At 41.3% G+C, this 27179-nt stretch overlaps 1 protein-coding gene and 1 non-coding gene across 4 annotated transcripts; both read left to right on the top strand.

Annotated features, from left to right (window-relative positions):
- Positions 1-4: 4 nt before the first annotated feature.
- On the top strand, positions 5-25434 carry SNX5 (sorting nexin 5). 3 transcript variants are annotated; one of them, XM_049651174.1, is made up of 14 exons: positions 69-145; positions 391-470; positions 11741-11845; positions 12987-13097; positions 13885-14006; positions 15174-15297; positions 16406-16501; positions 17704-17809; positions 17897-17972; positions 18898-18937; positions 19025-19111; positions 20449-20608; positions 23603-23688; positions 25234-25434. In XM_049651174.1, exons 2-14 carry the CDS (start codon positions 423-425, stop codon positions 25282-25284), a joined length of 1212 nt encoding a protein of 403 aa, XP_049507131.1. In that variant the 5' UTR covers positions 69-145; positions 391-422; the 3' UTR covers positions 25285-25434. The 3 variants fall into 3 exon arrangements, with proteins under 3 accessions (XP_049507133.1, XP_049507131.1, XP_049507132.1); XM_049651175.1 differs by having other exon boundaries at positions 127-145; positions 395-470; XM_049651176.1 differs by lacking the exon at positions 391-470 and having other exon boundaries at positions 5-145.
- Positions 6034-6270, top strand: LOC125937198 (small nucleolar RNA SNORD17). The gene has a single exon (XR_007462293.1). It is a non-coding gene; the product is annotated as a small nucleolar RNA SNORD17 (small nucleolar RNA).
- Positions 25435-27179: the final 1745 nt, after the last annotated feature.

Here is a 27179-nt window from a genome sequence, read left to right as displayed (position 1 = left end):
CCATCTTGGACTCTGGCTGAGTAATAAATTCTCCCGCACGAGAGAGCGGGCTTTCTTGACACGCGCTTTGCTGGCAGAGCGTCTGCTTCTCCGCGTCGTTCTCGCGGCTCTGCGGTCGGTGGTTTCCGCGTGGCCCGGAGCGAGGGTAGGCCCCGAGTAGCTTTTTTGCCCGGCTCCAAGATGGACGGCAGCGGGGACGGGGGAGGCCGTTCTGGGGGAGCACGTGGCGCGCCGCTGGCCTTTCCCTGGGCTGCTGGGATGGTGGAGGAGTCCGGAGGCCTCCTGCCGCCGTCGGTCAGGGAGGCTGGCGGAGGCGGGGCCGCGGCCGCCCCTGAGAGGCGCCCCCGAGGCGGCGGCGGCGGCGGCCCAGTCTCTTCTTTCCTCGCACAGCCAGGCGGCCCCCGCTCGAGTCCCGCGTCGCCATGGCCGCGGTTCCCGAGTTGCTGCAGCAGGAGGAGGACCGCAGCAAGGTGAGGCCCTCCTCGCCCTCATGCTCCAGGACGGGAGGCCCCGCCGACCTCCCGGACCCCCACATTCCTTTCCCTGTCCCCCGGGGACTGCTCGTGCCGCCGTGTCTCCCCGCGAAAAGCCCTCCACGCGGGGGTACTCGCCGGTCCCCGCGCGCCCTCTGCTTCTTCCCCTTTAAGGGCTGTGCCGGCGCTCGCTGCGGACCCGAGGCGACAACCAGAGTCTCGAGATCGGTGTCGGTAGCACGAGCCCGGGTGGCGGGTACCCAGAGCGCGCGGCGAGTCCCCGGAGCTTCTGTCTGGAGACTCGGGAATGTGCTCTCGCGTGGAAGGTTGTGAAAACTCTTAGCAAAGACTGAACAGTGAAGGTGAAATCCACCTGACATGCTGCAAATGGCATAATTTGGTGCCGTTGCCTTCAAACTGACCCCTCTCCCCCGCCCCCCTCACTTTGGGAAAGGTTTCTTTGGCCCAGATACTGGGGAAATTCCGTCAAGTCCAATCTGACGCTTGTTCCTCACAACTTTGTAAACGCCAAATGCGTCACTGCGGGAATTCTGTAATTTTTAGTAGGCGCTCTCCAGTACTCGGTTTTTTACTTTTAAAATCTTGCGCGTTTATGTAAACCGTCCCCGTGCCCCCTAAATCTTGAGGTCTGAAAGGTAACTGTTGCAGTAAATTCAGGGTATTATGGCCAAGTAAAGATTTAATGGCCAGTCTCTGCTTATTACTGGTCATTTACACTTAAGATAGTTTGGCAATTTGTAGAGGTGGGTGCGAGCCGCAACGTTATGTGCAGATGAATCATCACCAGGAAAGTTTTTCTGACCGAAAACGAAAAAAAAGAATACAAGGCGCTTTCAAATGTAGGTGACCTGGAGGGCACCTTAGAGTTACACATACTTAAAAGTCAAAGACATCCTTTGATCCACAGCACGTTTGGAGACACTTTCATGTAGTCAGTAGCGAAGTTAACACAGCTGGCTGGATTCTTCCAACAAAGTTCTTGTTGTCGTGTGTGGTTAGTTTCTTCTTCTTCTTCTTTTTTTTTTTTTTTTTAATGTATACATATTTTAATGTTTATTTTTGAGACCGGTGGGGGGGGTGCAGAGGATCTGAGGTGGACTCCAGGCTGACAGCAGAGAGCCCCTAGGGGGTCTGGGACTCAAAGGTGAGATCATGACCCTAGCCACCCAGGTGCCCCTCACTGCTCTGTTAGTTATTGAAATGCAGCTTTGTGTGTGACAGTAGAGTCTTGATTGGGGTAGTTCTTTTTTTTGAAATTTGAAATAAGTAAACTTAACTTTTTTTTTTTTTTAAACTGAGAGGTAAGTGGGAACTTGAGACCATGATTCTTTGTAAAATACAGCGGTAGTTTTGTCTATAGAAGTTTAGGTGTTGAATAGGAATTTTGACAGCAATTTGACTTTATTTCTATCACCTGATACCTCACCTCTTCCTCCAAAATCTGTTTTATTACAGCTTTTTAAAAGGAGTTAACTCCTTCAACTATCTTCCTGTTACCACACTAGATTGTAGCTGGCTTTTAAAATAATTTTCCCACCACGCTGATGCTCCGGCAGAATTGGAAGTGTATAAAGGCTGTTTCCTGCCTGTTGGTTTTAGTGGGTGCAGGCGAGGATTATATGGAATTTTCCTGATTTTTTTTTTAATTACAGAAATTGGGAAATAATAAAGCTTAGTAAAATGCTACTCTAAAACTCACAGCTTTATTTTGCTTTTATCTGTGATGGTTAGCCCCGTGCTGTGGATCAAGTCTAGGTGGTTTTCACTGTTGAGCAAAAGGGAGTTTGGGACAAGTGTAAAAAAAAAAACCAAACAAATAGGAAGTCAAATCTTAGGCAAACTATCCTCTTGCCATAATACAGCCTTGTTAGTCAATTGAAATTTTTTACATTTAAAACAAATTTTTTTTAATGTTTATTTTTGAGAGAGAGAGAGAGCATGAGCAGGGGAGGGGCAGAGAGGGAGGGAGACACAGAATCTGAAGCAGGCTCCAGGCTGAGTTGTCAGCACAGAGCCCAATGTGGGGCTCGAACTCAACAAGCTGTGAGATCATGACCTGAGCCGAAGTCGCCGCTTAACGGACTGAGCCATCCAGGTGCCCCTGAAATATTTTACATTTTTAAACTGAAAATGTTCTAAGTTTAAATATTCTGATTATTTTGGGATTTACATGAGGATAAGGGTTCATTGGGTTTAGGTCCACTAGTTAAGTAGGGAACATAAATGATTCTTGAGGGTTTTGAATGCTTGTACAGCAAGTGCTCTTTTTGGCTTGTTCAGCAAAACTAAAAGGAGTATTGGTTTGTATTTGGTAGCCTGATATTTCCGTTTAGTTACATCCGTTAGCTGAAGGTTTTGGGATTTGTCTCCTTTCCCCGAAAGTAGTTTAGGAGAAGAGATACATGATTAATTTTGTTTTTTTAACTAGTCCTCAACTGATAGTAAAGATTATATCTTGGTCTTTAAATTCAGGAAAGTAGGTTTTTCCGAAGTTCAGTTCCTGAAAAAGTCAACTAAAGGATTAACACCATTAGGCCTTCTCTTCATGATAAACTAGTAATGAGCTTCCCTGTCCCCCAAAGTTCCCTGGTGTCTGGAGTTTTCTGTGATGGGTAGAGGAAAATAATTGGAGATTATGCGGAACCGTTTTTCTGCAACAATGATAGTTAACCCTGGCCTTTAGTCATTTTGTACTTTCTAGGTTCTCTGAGCCTTCCCTTTGCCAAAAAGTCATTAAAATAGCTGGGCAGCATGTTTGAGTTTCTACTCAGGTTCACTGTGTATCTTTCTAAGGGTCCTCATTGACTCTTGGATTTTTTTTTTTTTTTTTAATGATTCTTAAATTGCTACTGGACTGAAGCTTAACACAAAAGCTTTGCAAGAGCTAGGTGATACCCTTCCCCACCTACTGCTGTTACAACTTGGTCTTTCACTAGTTGGTTATATGGACTTTGGGTGGATGGTGTCTCCTCAGAGCCAGTCATTAATATTTGAGGTACTGCTCTGGTTCGCAGCGAGTTTTTCTTTAAACTGGTGTGGAAGTTGTAGGGATGCTACTCTCCTCCAGCTTGGATGGAAGAATGACCTACAATTTGTGTTAGTATAGGAACAGTCTTGAACTTTTAACAATACTATAGCAAGTCCAAACTTAGTAATTTTTGTGGCCTGGAGTTTATACTAAATGACTTCATTTTTCTTTTAATTTTCTAAGCTTGGGAAGCATGACTTATCAGAGCTGCCCACACCTTAGTTCTGGATCAGTAACTTGCACACAGTGTCTTAGGATCCTCATTTGTGAATGCCACTTTAGTAGGTCATAATCTCACTTTTTTTTTTTCTTTCTTTCTTTTTTTTTTCTTTTTTTGTGCTATGGGAAGAAATGGCCAAGGGAGAATTTTCTAGATTCTGAGGTTAAATTTTCGTTCGGTGAGACTTAGATTATGTCTAATATACAGCTTTAGTTTAAGGTGGGATTTCTCAACCTGAGTACTATGGACATTTTGGTCTTGGTAAGTTTTTGTTGTGGTATGTACATTGTAAATGTGTGTTTAGCAATATCCCTGGCCTCTACTAGATGACCACTCCCTTCTCTCCAGTAGCGAGAGTAAAATTACACATTGCCAAATGTCCCTTGACTGAGAATCACTTGTTAATTCTTCTCTCTAAAATGGTGTGATATGAGTGGGTTAGGTCGTGTTAGAGGCTAAATACTTAGTAAGCCTATTTCAAATCTTGTCAGATCTAGGACTGATAAATTCTAAGGCAACAATATGCTATATAAAATATAAGCGTTGTTGACCATTTTTGAAATTAACTTTCCCCCCAGTATTGAGGAACCAAAGATGGTTAAAGGTGGTTTTCTTCAGCAGCTTCTGGGCAATTGAAGGTTACAAAGGGGCACATAAGTGTTTACCATGATGGAGTTCAGTGCCACTTTGGACAGTGGAAACCTGAGGCTCTGATGACAGCACTTGCAGGACATTTTGGGCTGGGGTCGATTGAGTTACTTTTTTTTAATTTTTGAGAGAGAGACAGAATGAATGGGGGAGGGGCACGGAGCATTCCAGGCAGGCTTCTCCCGACACAGTGCAGAGCCCAACACTGGGCTCAAACTCAGGACTGTGAGGACCTGAGCCGAAATCAAGAGCTGGAAGATTAACCGACTGAGCCATGCAGGTACTCTGAGCCATGCAGGTACTCCGGTTATTGAGTTACTCTTAAGAGTATCTTTCTCCTAAAAGAGGGATGTGGAAATCATCAGCTGTTTCATATCCCAAATGCAAGCCATAAATACACAGAGGGGAGTGTGTAAGTTGTAGTTGAAGGCACAAAGGAATGACTGAACTACCTTTGCTTTAGAAATTGGGTCTTTGGCTTGACTCCCTCCCACTTCTCCTTTAACAAATTTGTTGTGATATTTTAAGGTACTACTGTGTGGTCTGGAGAGGAAGGGTAATTTTCTCAAGATAGTTGCTTATGTTAACCTGTGGTATGCGTTTTCTGCCTGAAGAGTTTACGATTTATGTGTCTTGGTGGGTCAGACCCATAAGTTTTCATTCTGGTCAGTGTGAATCATGAAGAGTACAAATGTAGGTGTTACCACTTGCAAAGCTTTTATTTGGCTTTTCCATGGAGGGCAGTACAAAGCTTGAACATTGGTGCTGATGGGTCCCAGGGAACTGGTGAGTTATAAAAGTGAAGAATTGAAATCTTTGTATCAGAATGATCTGGGAAACATGTCCTACTTCTGACACAAAGCAGAAGAAATCCCACCATGAAGCAGGCGACCTCTTTGTATGCTTTTTGTGTCTCAAATTTAGATGACACAAGCTTAACCTCAGACAGTTCTATCCATGTTGCTGAACCATCTGCATTGGTGGTGAAGGTAAATTTTTTTATTCTTAAACCTATTTCTATTTCATCTTGGGTTGATCATAAAGTAAGATCATAAGGATAAGGTGGTAAATGTTTCTGAATACTCTCATCAACATGAGTAATGTGTAAAATGTCAGGTTTCAGAGGGCTGTGGACATAATAGACTAGGGAACTGCTGGGAGGAGTCTTGGTGGGGATGCAGAGGATTTGAGCTTTGAATGAATTTGTTGGAGCTACTTCCTCTGTAGCATTGGTGTTTTGCTTCCCAGCAAAAGATCTGTACAGATCTCAACTCATTTGTTTGTGAACTCCTTTGAAAAAATAATCCAGGTATCTAGCAAGTAGATGGATTTTTTTAAGTTCTTTTTTTTAATGCTTGTTTATTTTGAGAGAGTGAGAATGAATGGGGGTGGGGCAGAGAGAGAGGGAGACAGAATCCCAAGCAGGCTCTGCAGTTGTCAGCCCAGAGCCTGACCTATGGCTTGAGCTCACAAACCTGTGAGATCATGACCTGAGCAGAAAGCAAGAGTCACTTAACTGACTGAGCCATCCTGGTGCACCAGTAGATGGATTTCTTGAAATGAAGGTATTTAAGCTAATAATACAACTTAATCTCTTTCTGGTTCCTTGTTGGGATTTGACTAGTTCATAGGCTTGCAGCTCTGTGAAGTGATGATTCAGTTTATCCATTCGCTGAGTGCGCTGCACTGACCTTCTTCCAAGCCTCGGTTCCTGTTCTAGGAACTCGGAGCTATGTAGCCTCTAAATGCCCTGCAGTCTGCAGTGTTCTACCGTGGACAGCTTGTGTGTTGGTAGACTACCGGTAAGAATGGTTGGTGTCAGCAGGGGTGGGGCCCTCTGGGTCCCATCTCACCAAGATGAGTGGTGGAAATCTGATCACTTGCTGCAGCCCTTTATCTAGTTTTTAAAGCATGTGACTAACTTCCATAGCTATTATCTATGTTGGTAGCCTGAGATTTTCCAGAAGTCTTTGGTTCCATTGTCTTTGAGGATTAAGATATAATATTGGCAGGCCTGAATTATAGGAAGGGGAGATCCAGTTGGTGTGAGGGAGGAAGGAGGCAGGAGATGAAGACAAAGATCTATAAAAGCAGAGCTCCTACGTTGCTTATAGTCCATTGAATTGTTTTTTATGCACCAGTGCTATGATGAAAAGCTGGGCTTGAATGCAGATAATAAACAGGTTTTGGTTACCTTTCAGGATAGAAGAAAACTAACAATTGGAATAGCAATACTTGAACCATAAAGAGGGTTTTGGAGGAGGATATGGCATTAGAATTTCTCTAATAGAGCACTTCCTAATGAATTGGAACCATAATACAGTATGTTTCTTAAATATATTTTTTTAATGTTTTTATTTATTTTTGAGACAGAGACAGAGCATGAGCAGGGGAGGGGCAGAGAGAGAGGGAGACACAGAATCTGAAGCAGGCTCCAGGCTCTGAGCTGTCAGCACAGAGCCCAATGTGGGGCTCCAACTCACAGAGTGTGAGATCATGACCTGACCTGAAGTTGGATGCTTAACCGACTGAGCCACCCAGGTGCCCCGAGTATGTTTCATAAGTATCATGTGAGTCTTGCTTTCAGAACTAATGCAGATCTAGAGTGTGTCTTCAGCTGAGCATTTTTGGATTTATTTCCTCACAAATAAGTATTGGGTTATGTAAGGTATCCTTACTTTTCTAGCTGAAATAGCCTGTTTCTTGGTTCTTGTGATCAGAATGAAAATCTGATTTACAAGGCAGGCTTCTTGCCTCTGTTTTGGCTCCATGCTGTTGACACCATTCATGGATGACTTGTCATATTGGCCTTCTCCCTGACACAGGTCTTAGTTCTGTAGGCAGTGGGAAGGATAAAGCAAAATCCTTAGGAAAAAGGAACAGTTTGAAGGGAAGACACACTGATGTCGCATGTGCTAGCGTATTCAATTCCTTACTATGTACAGAATAAGTAAGATTTATTTTTATTTCCAAGGTTTTATTTAAATTTTTTAATACTGGTTTCAGGAGTAGAATTTAGTGATTTATCACATATAACACCCAGTGCTCATCACAAGTGCCCTCCTTAATACCTATCACCCATGTAGCCCATCCTCTGCTGCAAAGCTAGTTAGATTTAATGGTTATTCAGCTAGTCCCCATTCTAGCAGAACACAGTTACTGTGGAGATAATTTCTTTTTGTTGTGTCTTGTCGTTTTGGCTGCATGGTGCTAGTTTAAACTGGAGTCTGTAGTCCCCATAACATTGATATTTTCTGTAAGTATTTCTATTCTCCCTGTGGATTCTGAATTTCAGAATCTACCCTTCTGTGTTGTCCAGTCACATAGGTACCTTTTTCCATCTGTAAGCCATTAAACCATTTGAAGAAGGAGCTTTGCACTTGATGCTGTTTGTACCAGAGTGAGTCATAAATGAAATTTGGACCAAAAGTGGTTTTTAGCGGCTCAGAGCTCTGCAGAATTGTCCTGTAACCAGTGTCAGGTGCCCCATCTGTGAAGGTGATGATCAGGTGAGGAAATGCACAGGGATTCTCTATCAGTTTTTCTCCTTTTCAGGTTCTCTTACCACAAAATTTACATTCAGAAACTTAAATTCCATTGTTTGAGACTAGGCAAGGTTTTTATTTTATTTTTTTTAAGCTTATTTGAGAGAGCACACAAGCAGGGGAAGGCCAGGGAAAAAGGGAGAGAGAATCCTAAGCACAGCGCAGAGCCTGATATAGGGGCTTAATCTCACAAACTGTAATATGACAATCATGATGTGAGCTGAAATCAAGAGTTGGAACCTTAACTGACTGAGCCACTGGATGTCCTGAGAGTAGATACCTTTTAATTTAAAAAAAATTCTTTTTAATGTTTATTTTTGAGAGAGAGAGAGAGAGAGAGAGACAATGCAAGTGGGGGAGGGGCAGAGAGAGAGAGAGAGAGAGAGAGAGAGAGAGAGAGACATCAGGGACACAGAAATCCGAAGCAGGCTCCAGGCTGTTAGCTGTCAGCACAGAGCCTGACATGGAGTTTGATCCCATTGACCTCGAGATCATGACCCAAGCTAAGATTGGACACTTAACTGACTGAGCCACCCAGGTGCCCCAGAGAAGATACCTTCTAAATTAACTTCTCAGGAGATACCTGAGGGAACTGGGAAACAGAAAAATTACGTGCCTGCTCTCAGTTCTGCAGTTTGCCTCCTTGCTGATTTAAACAGCCATTTTAGGCATTTTGATATCTGTGGCCCAAGTCAAAGACTGACATGTTGGCCTGCAGTGCTAAATAGTACTCTGAATTCTTACTTGGGATAGGGGATAGAGGTGGGTGAATGGGTGAAAGTATATGAAGTGATGCCATCCACTCCTTATACCCTCCATGCTGGTGATTTATTTAGCACGTACTGTGGCATCAAGCTGTGGAGAGTTCGTTTTGTTGACTAAGAAGAAAGAATGCTGACCTTTTAATCACACTTGGGCTTCCGGAGTCAGGATACAGTGCTGACTTAAAAGCTTTGAACATTTCACAACTTTTTACTCCTTGATGATTTATCTTCAGTATCTGGAGGGTTATATGCTTCAATACAAGAAAGTTGATTTAACTTGTGAATGAGAACTCTTGAGTTGGTGATGGATGACCTGAATGCTTAGAATTTTGCCGGTATCCCTTTTTAGACAACTCTTTAATGCACAAATACAGACTTACTGTGCTATCTGGGCTGTTTTTGTTTGGTTTTTGATGGTTAAGACTATCATGTCAGGTGGTTGGATTTTTGTTTGAATCCCTTCCTGGGGCAGTGTATCCAGGCAAAAATGATTTCTTGCTGAAGAAGCTTGGGTCCTTGATATCCTGCTATGGTGGAAAGTCTTTTGAAACCTTTAGGTGTTTTTGCTATTTCTCTGTGTCCTCATTGCAAAAAATGAAATTTGTATGCTGACAAGAAAGGAAGGCGGTAACATAATAGTCTGGAGTTTTACCTCTGTGTGGTTGAGAGTATAGGAAGAAAGGTGAAACCAGAGTAACTTTTTAAAAAAATGTTTGTTTTTGAGAGAGAGAGACATAGACACAGAATCTGAAGCAGGCTCCAGGCTTTTAACTGTCAGCACAGAGTCTGAGTGCGACTGGAACTCATAGCCATGAGATCATGGCCTGAGTGGAAGTTGGAAGCCTGATCAACCTAGCCACCCAGGCACCCTGAAACCAAAGTAATTGTTCTGTGGAACAAAAAGCTGTTGGGAAAGTCCATTGTAGCTTTGACTATAGTACTTAAATGAATTCCATTTACTAGATTACATTCCCCTGGGGTCCTTCAATCCTAATTCACAACGTAGTCTGTGTGCAGTTTGTAGGCTCATAGAGTTTGCTTGGCTTGTAGTGAGCTAAAATGGAATTGTCGGCATGTTAAAAAATTGGCTGGAAACCAGGATTTGTGACTTCTTCAGGAACTGGAATCTTAGGCACCGTAGCAGTTGTTTAAATGCACCTTAGACCTGTTCCAAGGGCTACTCTACCTTTCTAGCAGTATTTCTGGACTCTTTTATACCTGGCCTGCTTTATCTCCTAAACTGCCAGACACAAACATAAGATAGATGGGATGGCCAGTATTCTCTGCAATCAAATTCAGTGTGTATTTTGAGATCTTTTTCAACATATTTGCCCAGTCGTAAGTTAACAGAAGGAAGGAAGCTTTTATCAGAAATGTCAGAGTTGTGATAAAATGAAGTGTCCCTGACCTTGGGGCTTTATCTTTGTTTGCAGAGATCTCATAAATGGACATGTGAAAATTAAGCCAAACAAGCAAATATTTCATAGGAGTCATCAAGAATTCATTTTGAAGAAGTGTTGAGGTTGAGATGTCAGGGACTGTTAAAGTATACTGCGATTTTATTAATATTTGATGTTTGAATCTTATTTCTTAGAGGAGAGCCACTGTTCCAGGGCTACTGGTTTTTGCAATTTAAAATTTTTCTTTGTTGCAGTGCTTAACGGGAAAGGGGGAGTACTGGCAGCTTTTAAGATAGAAAAGAGAAAGAAATAATCCATGCGTTTTTTTGTGTGTGTGAATCCATTTTTTGGTGTCTTTATAGGCCTGGTTGAACCAGATTTTCTAGTTTCAGAAGTCAAACCTTGGTCTTGAACTTTTTATTTTGAGGCAAAGAATCCACTGGGACATGCATACCTTTGTATTCCCTGTTCTCTCACCTCTTGATGCCAGTCTTCACTTGGCATTCTCCAGGTGAAGTAATCTAGAGTGTTGTGACATGTTATTTCAGCACTAGTTTCCTAGTTGGGTGGAAGAGGGATGAGCTGCTTATGCTGGTGCGCTGTCAGGCCATGTTTGTGTCAAGTCTTCAGATTGACCATCAGCTTGTCTGCTTTAAAAATTAGGAAATTCATTATATTTTAAGTTTAGTAGGAAAGCATTTTAGCCACTTTTTCACAACAGTGAAGTTCTTCCAGTTTTCTCCCCCCAAATTCTTAAACTGGCAAAAATGTGTTTTGGGGTATTATTTTCCTCTGAATTACCAACTCACAGAATCAGTTACTTTGGCTTCCAGGGCAGTGTTTTCACACTTGTCCCTCGTGTAACCACAGTGGGATTTTATAATTCACCTCTTGTGTCTAGATTTCTCACGTCTTTGAAACAATCCCTGAATATAAATTGGTTCACTCTTGAGCTGGATTTTTCTTTCTACTCAGGAATCTCATACCACTTTACTGTTGTTCTCTTTGTCTTCTCTTTTCTTAGTTTCTAACTTCTTTCAGTTCTGTGTACTATCGGGTTAATGCCTTTTGAATGTTATTTGTAGTTTGGGCATTTATGTGAGAAGTTCAAGCTTTCATTCTGTCTAGTTCAAGACTTCTTACTAGTACAGTTGAAGTGTTTGGTTAAATGTATTTTTCACATAGACCTAAAATCATGTAGTTGCTTTGTTCAGATTACATAAATATTTTGGACCTACCTATCTGCAGGTTTCCCCGCAATTTCAAATAAACTTAAGAGCTATCTCAGCTGACTTTGTCATAAATGATCTTTTTTTTAAAAATTTTTTTTAATGTTTATTTATTTTTGAGACAGAGAGAGACAGAGCATGACCGGGGGAGGGGCAGAGAGAGAGAGGGAGACACAGAATCTGAAGCAGGCTTCAGGCCCTGAGCTGTCAGCACAGAGCCCGACGTGGGGCTGGAACCCACAGACCGCGAGATCATGACCTGAGCCGAAGTCGGACGCTCAACCGACTGAGCCAGCCAGGCGCCCCAATGATCTTGTATAGAACACCTTTTAATTACTAGCTTACATTTTTAGAAGCATACTTTTTAACACTACAGTGAAATTGAGACTAATAGCCAAAAAATGTGTTTCAGCTGAGATCTGTATCTGTGGACCTGAATGTTGATCCCTCGCTTCAGATTGACATACCTGATGCACTCAGTGAGAGAGATAAGGTCAAATTTACAGTGCACACCAAGGTAAGTGACAGAATGACTTCAGTAATCAAAGCAATGTTAGGTTACAGCCTTGTGATTCACAGTGATGAAGAGACATCCTCAACTGAAATGGTTGCTTTTTTTTTTTTTTTTTTTTTTTTTTTTTTTGGCAGTGTAGAACTGCTGAGTGAGTACATCCCTCATCTTGCTTGTATTGAACATCAGATAAATGCTCTTGGTTCAGCATTTTCCACTATGGTGGAGCCCTTGGGCTGTGGGTATTGCTGATATTGTATATACTCTGCTCCATGAGGAAGCTGAACCAGACAAAGTGATACAGGTGGAGCTGCCTACTATACAGAGCACATCTTCCACCTTTGTTTTTAATTAGCATGCATGAGAAGTGTTTGCTTTCTCCATATTTACTAAATTATTGGCCTTTGCCCCTCCTGTTTCTTGTGATTCAGAACAATTTCCAGAGTTTTAGTTTGACAAAGGCAATATGCTAATCTGAAAAACATGGAAAGTAAATGTAATTTTGCAGAATCCATCCTTTCTGGAACATGTTCAGCCTCCTTTCTCCTTCCATACAAGTTAAAATGTATTGAATGCTTGTCTTATGCCAGGCATTGTTGAAAAGGGTTTATTTACCTTTATTTTATTCATATTTATTTAGTTTATTTATGGATTTTTTTCTCTTTACAACAACTTTATGATGGTATCCTATTATCCCTATTTTACAGATGAGGAAACTGAGCCACATGTTTAAAGAAAGTAAATGGCTGAGGCACAATTTGAATTAGGCAGTTTGATGCTAGATACAGGCCACTTCCGGCATACAGAACTGCTGTCTGTATGTAGGGTCCTCTCCCATGTGGTGTTCTTTTAATACCTTGGTGGCTTGATTAGCATGCCTCACTCAGGAGGCAGTGTGACACCTATGTGATTATATCTGCCTAAGTTGACCTCAGGTGGAGTTTTGTGAAAAGAATTCCTTACAGAATATGTTGAATCTTAGCTATGATTTTAGTGGGAAGGTCACGTGTTGCTGCTTTTGTTCTTTACTGGGTCTCACTGAGATGTTTTATTATGCCGAATTTTCCCATAGCGCAGCCCAGGAAATCCAAACCACTTTATCAAAAAGTGGTAGTTACCAATTAACTTCTTACTCTGCTCTTTACAGACAACGCTGCCCACGTTTCAGAGCCCAGAGTTTTCTGTTACAAGGCAACATGAAGACTTTGTGTGGCTACATGATACTCTTATTGAAACCGCAGACTATGCTGGGCTTATCGTAAGTGCATTTTAGAAAATCAAACAAGTCAGTTTCTTCTACCTTATTGTTCATTTTGTTTAAAGAGACTTTTACCCACTTTTTATAAGGGGTTGTGAAAACTGATTTCATCTACCAACTAGAGCAGGTGTTATTGGTAAAGGCTAAAAACATGAGAATGGTGTTATAGCTGTGAGGTGAAGCATAGTCTTAGGACCTGTATAAGAGAAGAGGCTAAACGGTTTCATGATTTAAATCTTCCCTATCTTTGGGTTTGGGGTTTCTCTGGTACTTTCAGCCATCAAGAATTGATTTCTAGGAAAACCTCAGTAGTGCTGATGGCGTACATTCAGTAGATTTCTCAAAAGTGTTGTAGTCTGCTCAAGGAGTGAGGGGAAGCCTTTGTCTTTGTGTGAACAAAAGTAGTATTGAAGCCTGTGTTTGAGAATATTCTCTTCACTCAAAATTAGAGTTGTTTCCTTTAATATCTAGAGACTAATTTTGATGGTGCTTCATCAACTTCATTTTAGCGCTGATTATAGTATTTACATTTTAAACTTAAATGGAAGCAGGGTGATATTATACCCTATCAGTCATCCATCATAGGTAACCTGAACAAATGCTTGCAGTCTGAGTGCCCAGGTGTGGGGAGGAGATTTCTTTTTTATATGGCCAAAAGGAATCAGGTTAAAAGAAAAACAGAGATTGACCTGTCAGCCCCACTGGGATGGCTGCCTTCTGTGCATAGGCACTGAGTAGAACACCACCAGGACAAGAATACTCTCAAGTTAATCTGCTTCCCCTACAGATTCCGCCTGCTCCTACAAAGCCTGACTTCGATGGCCCTCGAGAAAAGATGCAGAAACTGGGAGAGGGTGAAGGGTCTATGACCAAAGAAGAATTTGCTAAGATGAAGCAAGAGCTGGAAGCGTAAGTGGATTTTCTTGACAGGACGGTGTCTTTTGAGGAAAAAGTGGTGATGTGTACAGAAATCAGGAGAACCTGGCAGCTTTTCCAAAGTATGGCAGTTAATTAGTGGCCCAGTGCTGTCTTGTAGAACTACATTTTGCAGTTTGTACTTTAACTTTGATTCTCTGGGGGCCACTGACGCTGGATGGACCCAGTTGTTTCCCCTCATGTAGACCATACTCAGAATGCTGGTCTGGCATAGTGAAGTAAACCTTTGTCTTTATAGATAAAGACTCTCAGGCTGCTGATAATGTACAAAGCCTTACTCCCTGTAGTTTGGTTACTGGAGTTATAACTGAAACTAGATTGCAGTGATGGCTCTTTCAAGGCAGCACTCTGAATAATAATCATATTGATGGTTTGAAAGAAGTCCAGGTTCACAGGAAGCATATTTTAACTTGGTTATAATTTATTTCAAACAAAAATGGATTCTTCATTCTCTATCACGGTTGGGGGTTTGCATTAAAGTTTCTTATGAAATTATTGTACTTCTCTCTTGACTCCCTCCCCCTTCCATAATCAGTGTGGTGCCCGTTTCAACAGCTCTCTTCTGTGCCTTGCCCTACGCATGTCCCTACTCTCTAGGGCCAGTGCTCATATGCCTCCAGGTACTAAGTCATTCCCCGCACATGGCTTGAGTGTCTATCATGGGCTGTTCTGAGCATAAAGCACTGAATGCAGCCAACTGAAGTCCTACCATTGAGAAGTTTAGAGTGATCTTTAATACCTAGATTGAGATGAAGTCACTTTATAATGTCTAATAATTCTAAGGCTTAGTAGACTTCAGTGCTATGTACATGGCTACAGGATTAAAGGGTTTTCATTATTTTACAGAAACCATGTTCTGTGGCTGCTAAATACTAGCACTGATTGCATGTAGGTTTGGACTTTTTGTAGACTTGCTCAACTCTGGTTATACTTTACTTTTGCCCTTCTTTGGGTTCGTTCCACAGATTCCCAATTGGCAAATGCCGTATTACCTAATTAGATATAAAGGTATACCAAAATGTTTTGGTCCAGTTCAGGTGTTTCACTTAGTGGTATGAAGCAGAACAGTGATAACCAGGACCAGTATTGGTCGTTGAGTCGATTGGTGCCAGTTGAATTCCTTGTGTGCTTCTCTTCCAGTGAGTATCTTGCAGTCTTTAAGAAGACTGTGTCCTCTCATGAAGTCTTTCTGCAGCGGCTCTCCTCTCACCCTGTTCTCAGTAAAGATCGCAACTTCCATGTGTTCCTGGAATATGATCAGGATGTAAGGCATTTTTGTTCCATTTCCATGATCCAGTGAAAACACACATGACCATATTTTTAAAAATACGCTTGAAGGGCCCCTGTCTGGCTCAGCTGGTATATAACAGGCGACTCTTGATCTCGGTGTCATGAGTTTGAGCCCCCTGTTGGGTGTAGAGATTGCTTTAAAAAAAATAAAAATAAGACATGCTTGACATATTTTCTGAAAAATTGACTTTTAAAGTACTGAATTTTTTAATGGCATAATGGAATCCTTTTTTAGATGCTGTTTCCCTCTGCCCCATAGATCCATTGTGTAAGACATTTTTAAAGATGCTGCTTAAAGATTTTTACTTTTTATCCCCCAGTTAATTTTGGGATTATTAAGAGGAATTTTGATTCACATTTTTTTTCTCCTTGGCTACCTGTTTGTTGGAAGGAGTCATATGCTTTGCCCTTTTTTTCCAGTGTTATGTTTTTTATTACTTAATATGAGTGAGGCAAGCCCTGACTTAAAAATTTCCTCAGCATTTTTTTTTTTTTAAGTTTGAGAGAGGACAAGCCGTGGTGGGGGTGGAGGGCAAAGAGAGAGAAGGAGAGAGAATCCCAAGCAGGCACTGGTGCTGTCAATGTAGACCTGACACAGGGCTCAGTCTTGTGAACTGTGAGATCATGACCTGAGCTGATACCAAGAATCAGATGCCTGACTGAGCCACCTAGGCATCACACTTCAGCATCTTCTAACCAGTGAGTTTCAATAATTTAAGGATTTAAAGGCCACAAAGACATGCCTGGCTAGCTCAGTCATAGAGCATACAACTCTTGATCTTTGGGTCATGAGTTCAAGCCCCAGGTTGGGTGCAGCGCCTACTTTAAAAAAAATAAAAATAAAGGCCAAGACTTAGTGCTAAGTAGCTTCCCAAAATAACTTTAGGTCATGCTTTTAGAATTATTGCTTGTATTTAGGTTTGGCTGTTTATTCGATATTTTAGATCTAGTGGTAGGATGGAAGTATCTTCTGTGTGTGCCTGTGTTAGTAAACAGTACCACTTAGAATGTATTTAGGGTTTTTTAAAGATTTAGAAAAATGTGTGTGCCATAAACTGTTCTTTTGGATTCCTCCCCCCCAGCTAAGTGTCAGGCGGAAAAATACCAAAGAGATGTTTGGTGGCTTTTTCAAAAGTGTGGTGAAAAGTGCTGATGAAGTCCTTTTTTCTGGAGTTAAAGTAAGTGGCTTTTAGCTGTTGTAGAAAATTCTGACTTCGTGTGAATAGGTGACCTTTTGTTTCTTCAGAAGAGCTATTTGGGAAACAAATGGTATTAACTTCACAGAAATGTAAATAGTTTTTTCAGATTTTGGTTATTTTTTATCTACTCATTGAATTTTCACTTATTCTCTTAAAATACCCTATTCTCTCTAGGAGATAAGAACCTTCACACACTTAATTCTTCCATTTTCTCCTTTTCTGTAAACAAAGCAGTTGTTCAATTATTTTTAGAAAGAAAATAAGCTACAGGATTAGTATTTCATGCTATTCTCCAGAACTACAGTGTCCACTTTGGTAGTCTCAGCCACATGCAGCACTTGAGCACTTAGCATGTAGTTACTTAGTATAATTAAAGAACCAGATTTTTAATTTTATCTATGTGTTGGGTTTTAAGAATTTCATAAGAAGAAAAGAATATAAAGTATTAAAAGTAGTTTCACCTCTTTGTTTTTGTTTTTGTTTTTGTTTTTAATGTGGCTACTAGAGATTTTTTAAATAGCACATGTGGTTCACATACTTCTGTTGGACAGAGCTGTTCTAAAAGACCAAATTGACATACAAGTCTCCCATTTGCCCTGGTGATAATTAATCTCTGACTCCTCAGCCCCCTTCCACTGATGGTTACCATCCACTGAGTTACCATCTTGTGTCTGACTTTTACCACTTTTGTTGAGGGCTTGAGCAGGGAGCCCAGAGTACAGGTGCTGGGTGGAGGGCATTGTCAAAAATCTGTAACTCTAGGACTTCGTCCTTGCCGTGTTTTAAGGTGTGTCGGGCTGTCCTATACCCACACATTGCTGGATGTTTGGCATCCCTGGCTGGTATGCACCAGATTTACCCCCCATACACACAGATGTGGCTAGGTTACAATCTAGGCAAGAACCACTTCTCTACCAGGATTGCTGGATCTTAGTGCCAGAGTTTTCCTGGGCATTGTTGAATGACTCTTCAAAGTGGTTTTCTCTGTTGACATTTCTTGCCAGCACTTGGGTTTTGCCAATCTTGGGTATGAAATGCTGTTTTGTCAGTTTGGATTTCCCTGATCCATAGAGGTTAAAGTTCTTATGGATGAACTTAGGTCCTTAATGTTTCTTTTGATAGAAAATACATTCATATTCTTAAGAGTTTTGCTTCTTAAATATCTTCTTTTCCTCTTTTAGGAGGTAGATGACTTCTTTGAGCAAGAAAAGAATTTCCTCATTAACTATTATAATAGGATCAAGGATTCATGTGCAAAAGCTGACAAAATGACCCGATCTCATAAAAGTAAATACCATTTACCCACTAGCCACCTTAGCTTTGCTCAGTGTGCCAGCTTTGTTCATATAAAAAGAGCTGTCCTTATTTCTGCAGATGTTGCAGATGACTATATCCACACTGCAGCCTGCCTGCATAGCCTGGCTTTAGAAGAGCCCACGGTCATCAAAAAGTAAGTTTTTCTTGGAAAAGCATTTTCCCTTTCCGTTAGTCAAAAACTCCTGGGTGGTATAATGAATAATGACTATAATAATTTCACTTCTGCTTTTGAGTGCCAGCTCATCAAGAGTAGATGATTGTCTCCAGCACTCAAATCTTATCTACCCTATGAATGTAGACAGATTTAAGGTGTTTGTTGGGGACTCGGGGCACTTCTTACCAAACATGGTAGCTGTTGTCAAAGCCTTTATTTTTGTCAAACTGTCTCCATTTTTTAATTGATTTGCTTTAATTTTGGAGTTGTCTCTGAATGAAGTTTGCTTTGTATGTTCTGTGGCAAATGGTGCTTTGTCTGGTAATGTCCTGGACTTAACATTTGTTTTGGTTAAGGTGGTCCTAAGGGTAATGCAATGACCCCAGTTTCTCCATCCTGAGCATTTCTGATGTGAGATTGTATTCTACTTAACACCTAGGGCTTGGTATAACAGGTATAACATTTCTGATTTGAAGGTGGAAGTCAGGTTAATAGCAGAACCCAGGTGAAATAGTAGCTTTTTGTTTTGTTTTAAATAGTATATTTATGGCTTTGGGATACCCATGGTAGTGGCTCTTTAGAACCTGCCCTTGGTTAACACAGCTTTGGCATTGGTTAAAGACTATCTTGGGACATGGTTTCTGCATGGCAAGGTGGCTGAAGGGGTGGCAAGAGAGGCTGATACCCATGAGTGTGGCACTGTCCGTGTGTGCTCAGTTCTGTAACCGTCCTCACTACTAGATTGCGCCAATTGGTGATGAAAGTGCTACTTTGATAAACTGATTGTAAAGCACTAAAGGCTAGGACTCCTGCATTTACTCATTCATGTCTTAAGAGTATTGATAAGGTCCTGTTTCATACATGATTTTAAGACCTTCTGCCAAAATCATGTGTATATTTTCAGGTACCTTTTGAAGGTTGCTGAGCTATTTGAAAAACTTAGGGTAAGGATTTCTATATTGGTCTTCATAATATTTTATAATCTGTAGATGTCTGCTTAGGTGATGGTGACTTTTACTTTTTTTTAATAGAAAGTAGAGAGTCGAGTCTCCTCAGATGAAGATTTAAAGCTGACGGAACTTCTCCGATACTACATGCTCAACATAGAGGCTGCTAAGGTAAGTAAGACAGGAGTTCCTGCATTGGAGTAATTCGGGACCACCTTGCCAAACTGAGAGACATTTGAATTACCATTAATTGAGTTCATTCAGGAATAGCAAGGGATTTGCAGTTTGGGGAAACACATGCTATAGCAAGGTACAGGCAAGTCTGTTCAGTGTTTGGGCTGGGCTTGTATTTAGGAGAGTGAAAAAGGGATGTCCAGCCAGAGTCCAAGCAGTAATCCTTTGGCTTGTATTACTTAAGAGCAGTAGGGGTGATGCTGAGTTGATCAGATAGTAATTTGGGGGATCGTAGGATATTGGATATGGGTGTAACTGAACACACACCAAAAGGGCTATTTTTGAAGGAGAAAAGGTTTTGGGGTTTGTGAGTGTTTATTGAATTGCAGTTACTGAGTCATAAACCATTACTTACCAAAGGCAAGACTAAGTGGTAAGCAGAATGACCATTGGGAACGAAACATGGATTCACTGGGCATAACACTAAACAAAAATATTTAAATTACTCCTGAATCAGGCAATGTAAAATTAGGGAAAATAATCATTAGGAAGTAGGAATTCATTATTTCCCTTATAGTCATTTTATTTTATTTTATTCATTTGTCTTTTGGCATGTTTCCTAAGTCTTCTATTTGGATTTTTTTTTTTTTTTTTTTTACATTAGATTGTATCTCATTTTCTATTTTAATGGACTTAAGAGCTGATGATAAACACAGATTTTTTGAGTGAACACAAGAACACATAATTGTATGTTGAATCTCACATATCTATCAGATTTTAAATATGGATGTAACTTGTACTTTGCCATAGGTTGCAAATAGTCTTTATTTCAAATGAGAGCCTGGGGTTAGACTCCTCAAGGCAGGACTTGTGGGGCAGGGTTAGAGGAAGGTTCTTCCTGCCTCACTGCCTAGTTGTGTTCTAGCAGTATCACTGGATGCACCCAGTAGTGCCTGCCTGTGTTTCAGTAGAAGGTGGTTAATTTTCTGAACTTGCTTTCCGTGACTGAATCAACTAAAAAAAAAATCCTTTAGTTTTCACTGTTGGGTTTTTTTTCTTGATCCATATAAAGAATTCCAAAACCTCTCGACAATGCCATAAGAATTGCTGTTCCCAGCCTAATCTTGAGATTAAAGAAAACATAAAAACATGGGAGGGGAAGGTAGAAGTGGATTAGATTGTTGCCATCTGACATTTCAGGCAGTGCACTGACATCCACGGTACTTGGGCTGGTTTTTAGAGTGGTTCAGGTACTTAGTCTTCCTGTTGTGTTCTCTGGCGATTTTTCAGGATAAGTTTAACTACCATGTCCTTTCTGTTAATTTTCTTCTCAGGATCTCTTATACAGACGCACCAAAGCCCTCACCGACTATGAGAACTCAAACAAAGCATTGGATAAGGCCAGGTTGAAAAGCAAAGATGTCAAGTTGGCTGAGGCACACCAGCAAGAATGCTGCCAGAAATTTGAACAGCTCTCTGAATCTGCAAAAGAAGGTTGAGCAGGGCTATTCTTTACTTTTTGCTTTTTATTTGGAAATAATTCAAGCTCACAGAAAAGTTGCACAGAAAGTAAAAAGAACACCCATATATTCTTTACTTGGAGTCACCTAGCTGTCTAGTTTGCCCCTTCTGCTTCGTCTCTTGCACGTGCACCCATGCTGCCACGTTTGTGTTTATAAATACACGTGGGGTGGTCTTTTTTAGCCATTTGAGATTAAGTTGTATGTATTATGGTCCTTTTATCCCTAAGCTTTGTTGAGTATTTGTCTTACATCCATATAGTACACTTACCCACTTTGGTAAACTTTAATACAACACACTCCAACCTGCTCTCTCTATTCTCGTCCTATTGTTGGCCCTAATAATGGCTTCCTGTCTGGGGTTGCCATTAGGTTACCATTGCTCTTGTGTCTCCTCTAATTTGGAAGGAACCCTTCTCAGGCCCCCACCCCTTCACCTTTTTTAAAATGACATTTGCCTTTTTGGAGACCATAGTCTCTACAAACAGTGTTCTTCGTTTTCAGATGGTCTATTTCTGCAACGAATAGGTTCTAGTTATGCATTTCCAACAGAATATTCTGTGAGTAATGTGTCTTTCGGGTGTCACATCTGAAGGCATGTTCTGTTCGTTTTCTCCTCATTTGTGGTGTTAATTTCTTTGCTGTATAGTTAATACCCATGTCACTAATCAACTGTGTGAGGAGACCATTTAAAAACCCTGTAGATAGTTTCTCCCTAAATTTAGACTGTGTTGAGTCTTGCCTGAGCCAGCTCCTACTGTGCTGGTTGCAGAAAGATGATTCCCTGCTCCCCAGTTCTAGTGTTCTCTTCCCAAGCCTTTGGCATCATCATCATCCATTAAGCACAAGCCTTCCCTTCTTTTGCACGTTTCCTTTCTTGTCATTGTTAGTCATGGGTTTCTATTTTTGAAAATAGTTTTTAAATTCATTCTTGTAGTCCATTATTTTGGCGCTCAATTTGTCCAGACTTAGGGGGAAGCACCTTTAAGTTGGCATGTCCTATATCTTCTCTAGCCCTAGAAATCACCATTTCTTCCAGAAGTGTAGGTTCTGTTTAGTTACAGAATTGTGACAAGATTAGGGTGTTGAGTGTGCTCATTTCTCCTGGGGTGTCTCTCTAGGCCCTTCAGGAGACAGAGCCAGGAAATGGAGGGGTGTGTAACTGTCTCCAGGAGTCATGGTGGCGATACAGTTCCAGTCCACAGCCGCAGGGTTCTTTTTTGCCTTATCTCATTCCAGAGTAGGGGGGATTATGGCTTAACTTTATTGGGAGATAGTGTTCCATTTCCACAGAACAGGAGTGTAAATTGTAGTCTTTTCCTTATTAGGCGCGGGGCGGAGGGATGGGGTGGTCTAACCTGCAGTTCTCAGGAGCCATGGAACATGCTAGAGCAAAAGTCAAGAATGTGTCTTCCTGTCTACCTGTAATTATAGTGGTAACTGTACTTGATTCACTCCCACACCTTGGCTTTCTGTGACAAATCCCTAGCTCATTTTAAGACTGTTTTCTCAGAATTCTCCCTCTCCCCACACCTTTGGTTCCAAAATCCAGGCATATCTGAAAACATCCTGATACTAGCAATAAGCAATAGAGTTCTTGTCCTTTGTTTTGTCTTGGCTTATGTTTTCAGTACTATAACTTAGCTGTAAGGGACAGAGCTTCTCTGTACAGAAATCTTGCAAAAGCCATGCCGATATGCTCATGTGGCCGTCTTTTGGATTCTTTTGAGGGAACCTTCTTGCTGCCATAGTAAAATAAATTCTTGTCCTTTGTTTAATTAGCTAATTTTAGGTTTTTTGAGAACAAACTTCAAAACTATGGAGTTGAAATCTTAGATTATTATGTAGGTCAAAGTTTGGTAGCTCTGACAACTTTAGAGAGGATTAAGGAAAAACTACAAAACTTTAAAGTGGTGCCAATTTAGGCCTGTCCTGATTGCCTAAGCTTTGTCCATGTGTTGTTGGATTTTTATCCTCTTTATTCAAAGTGTAAGCCTGGGTGTACTATATTTGAAAGTACAGTGTTCTATAGGATACTGCGATGAATGGATCTTAACCTGTTTACCTCTGATCCGAGTTCTTTCTAAACTTCATAGCTGAACTGATGAGTTAGTTGAATGAGCACGGTACAAGTGATAGTGTGGGCAGGCATCATGGGTGGTCTGACAGGTTAGTGTTGAGTCCTGGTCCTGGGTGCAGGCCTAGAGGCGGGAGGTGAGTTTATCTGGACATCCGGAAAGACCTGTTTACTATATCCAAGGTAGTGTTACTAACTTATTGTAAGTGTTCTTGCAAGTTTTTACTTTTTCATGTGGCTGCTTTCGTATTTCTTTTGGTTAGTGCTGCACAGACCTGATACAGTATGTTTGCTCTTGAGGACTAGAGCACCAGCTTGATCTGGGAGATTTGAGCAAAGGAGTGGTGGTTCTCACTCGTGGAAAGAATCTGAGGGAGGAAGTACTTATTTTTGGCTTACCCTGATTTCTAATGGGGCAATAGTCCTGAACAGCATTTGGCAATAGAAAGAATAGATGTAAAGGTGGCCTGTTGTACAGATCACATCCACAGAGAAGCTGTCTGAACATGAGTGGTCATTTGAAAGTTTAAAAATAATCGTTTAAAATAGTCATTGGCGCAGGTATGTATGACTCACGACCTCTCCCGGCCCTCTTTCCACAAGCCCTGGGAGTTAGAGGTTTGGGGCAAGACTGACCATTTCAGAGATTCTCCTAAGTAGTCCGTGGCATTATCTGGATTTTGATGTTCAGTGATTGAGTGCGGTGTTCATTTTAAAGGCAGTGGCAGGCACGTTACTACGTTGTCCGTAAAATGTCAGGTGTGTGTCCCAATCACTGAGGTAATAAAAATGTGAGAAAATGTGTGTATCAAAGCTTTGAAGATTGTAAGAATGATATTTGGAAGTTAAAGATGAAAATTGTTCAGCTTTTGTTGGTAAACTCTTTTGCAGAACTAATCAACTTCAAACGAAAGAGAGTGGCAGCATTTAGAAAGAATCTAATTGAAATGTCTGAACTGGAAATAAAGCATGCCAGGGTAAGTGTTTTCCTTCACAATTAAGCCAGAAGCTTTTTAGGGTTCAAGTTCTTTCCCAGTTCACTGTCCCAGTGTCATCAGGCAGATGGAGTTTGCTTTGTGTGTGTGTTTTTAATACTTATTTTTAAGCGAGTGTGCATGAGCAGGGGAGGGTCAGAGGGGAGCGGGGCAAGGGCAGGCTCCACCCTGACAGCAGTGAGCCCATGTGGGGCTTGAACTCATAAACTGCAAGATCATGACCTGAGCTGAAGTTGGAAGTTCAACTGACTTGAGCCACCCAGGCGCCCCTGCGTGTGGTTTTAATCTGTAATGTAGGTGGGAGTTGTTGGAATATTTCTTTCTGCTTGCAAGCCAAAATTCTATAACTTATGGATGAAATACTGCTTTTGAGAAGAAGATATACTTGTCTTCTGATACTAATTTCTTTTTTGTTTAGGAAGGAAAAACTTCCTTGAATATTTAATGTCTAGCTTAATTTAATACAGAAAAAATGGAGAACAGTGATCCTCAATGTTAGATACACGTTAGAGTCTACTTAAGGAGCTTTTAAAGACATTTAGGTGCACAGACCAATTCACTCAGTTTCTGGGCATGGCTTTTTCAGTGGTTCGTGGATACAGTTGAGTTTGAGCACCAGAAATGCTGTAAGGCCCAAGACAACAGGGTCAGCAGAGAGCCACTGGAGAAGGGGGAGCAGTCACTGGCCAGTTGTCATTGGTTAAGCAGGAAGACCTTGAACATATGTGTGTATTTTGAATTTCTTAGACTGTAACATTTACTTCTTAAGTCCAAGTCCTGTTGTGTATGAACTTTTAAGTTGGGGTTTTAGAGTGTCATGTATACATAGATCATAACTGTAACATTCTGGGCCTTTTTAAAGTTTATTTTTTTGAGAGAGAGAATGTAAGGGAGGGGTGGAGGGGAGGTGGAGGGAGGGAATCCCAAGCAGGCTCCATGCTGTCAGTGCAGAGTCTGATGCAGGGCTCAATCTCCCAAACTGTGCGATTGTGACGTGAGCCGAGATCAGGAGCCGGATGTTCAACCAACTGAGCCACCCAGGTGCCCCTCATTTCTTTTAAAATGAGAACTTTTCTAAAGCAATTTGTGCTAGGTCCTATATGAATATTTATCATTTATAATCTCACTCATGAAAATTTGTAGCAACTTTTTATCTGGTCTTTCCAAGGCCTTCAACTTCAAAGAACAACTCTTAGATAGCATTTAGGTTAAGTCACAGTAAGCAGAATTGGTGTGAGTGCATTGAGAGCAGACCTCAGGTGGGGGAGGTGCTGGATGGCCACCACTACCTTCAGTGGTGAGCCTCTCCAGGCTGCAGTACCAGACCCTCAGAGGGGAGGAACTTGACAACATGAAATTGGTGTGCAGGTTGTGATTTAATAAAGAATAGGACCAACCCGGTTTGGCAGGCTTCAAATCTCTTGTGAAAAGCTTTAAGTTGGTGGGTTTGAGTTTACTTCTTACAGATATGTAGGAGGTCTGGAATGTAAAACGATTCATTGGTCTACCTTGACTTCTTTCTTCCAGAACAATGTCTCCCTCCTGCAGAGCTGCATTGACTTGTTTAAGAACAACTGATCTGCCTTTTCTCTGAATGAAGGACACAAATGTGAAAGAAAGCCAGCGTTACTTGCACTTAAATCATTACCACAGAAGATTTATTACCTTTGACTTTAGTTTAAAATTATGTGAATAAATATTTTGATTTCTAAAAATCTTAACACTTAACCATGTTGGTTTAAAAATACTTCTATTGCATGCTACTTGGACATAACTAATCCTTTCCTTACGCATTTAATACCTCAAAGTGGGCAGAATCTAAATGCTGGGTTCTCCTGTAAATTTGTCTTTAGTTCTTAAAGAGTGCAGGAAACATGTGCCTTCTGGAAACAAGTATAAGCAGTTGCCTGGCACATGTTGTCTCACTGTTTCATGTGCCCATGTTCCTACAATTTAGAGTAGGTGCCAATTACAGCAAATAAGTCAGCTGCTTGTTACAGGTAACAGACATTCCATTCCTTAATTAAGGTGATTTGTTTTCTCCCTTCTTATGGTTCTTCAGTCACCTTAAGTGATTGCACTGTAACAGTAGCAAGATCTCATTTGTCTTTATATACCATTTGCAGCTTCATTTTTTGGTAGTTTGGTAAATATTTGAGGGGAGAGAAGTATCTTAAGGTTATAAAAAACAAATAATATGGCCTATTTTAGAAGATGGCCATTCTACATTAAGAAAGATGTGAATCCCTTCCCTGACCATAGGGTGTGTGTGTGTGTGTGTGTGTGTGTGTGTGTGTGTGTGTGTGTGTGTGTGTGGACTTTTTATAAAGTGTATAATAAAATAATAAATCATGTTACCACATGGAGTGTTTTTGTGGAAAACAAGGCCGAAGTTGCCCCAGGACTGCAGTTGGTGCTCGCTTTTGATGGTGGTGAGGGCTTCAAGGTCTCTGCCCACATCTTCCTGGCCTCTGTTCTAATATTCATGTCTCTTGAGACTATTAATGGCCAGTTTTTTGGAAGGTCCTCAGATCTGCTCATGGTTTGATTCAGGTTTGCATTTTTTTGACTGGCTCAGAAAAGATGTGTCTATCCTATATTTGGTGATGACTGAGCACTTAAGGTAGTGCCTGCCATGTTCCCCCGTGAAGTTTCACATCTTAACCTTTGTAGTTAACTATTGGGAAGAGACTTGGAGACTGTGAGAGGTTTACCCACCATGTTTATTCTCTGTTCTTTAGTTATAACTGGTATGAGGGTTGCAGAACACTGATATTTGAACACCATTGGGAGCATTTTTCTTTCATTGGCATCGGAAGTGTCACCTCCCCATCTGCCACTTTAAAATTAGCCAGGTACCTAAGTTTACTAAACGGGCCAGACGGTACCTTCTTCAATCACATTTGGGAAGCATGGTGCACAAAATGAATAAAGTAGTATGACTCTGATTTGGGTTCCTGAGCATATTTGTCTCCCACTTACCTGTCACTCCTATACTGTTCAGAGTAGCACAATGTGTGGTTTGGGTGGGTGACTTAGTGGCCCTGGGGCACACGGGTCTAAGGAGCCCACCATGCTTCAAAGCTTGGGTGGGGGGAGGAGCTTGTTGCACTTTGGGTCGGTGTCTGGGTGGTAAATAAGCAGCCAGTACATGGGTTTTGAGTCCTGGCCCCACATGCTGAGTGTAGCAATTCTTTAGGTACCCCTCAAAATTTTTACTGGTGATTTCAAGTACAGTACTGGGCACAATTCCAGGTGTGCATCTGAATTATCTTGGTTTCAAGGATAATCTTGGGAGTCCCAATTGGGTTTGATGGTGTTCACAAAACCATGCAGTTGTGAGTAGATGAGGCGTTTCTAGTCCTTTCCCTCTACGATCTGTCAGAGCAATCACTGCCTTTGTGCCATCTTGTGCTTGGTGTTCCTGAAGAACCAGGTGGACTGGTGGGAGAGGCAGCCCATCCTCGCCCAAC

Source organism: Panthera uncia (genome assembly GCF_023721935.1).
Source record: "Panthera uncia isolate 11264 chromosome A3 unlocalized genomic scaffold, Puncia_PCG_1.0 HiC_scaffold_11, whole genome shotgun sequence".
Lineage (NCBI taxonomy): Eukaryota > Metazoa > Chordata > Mammalia > Carnivora > Felidae > Panthera > Panthera uncia.
Note: the sequence above shows the minus strand (reverse complement) of the source record. Positions and strands in the feature narration are given on the sequence as shown.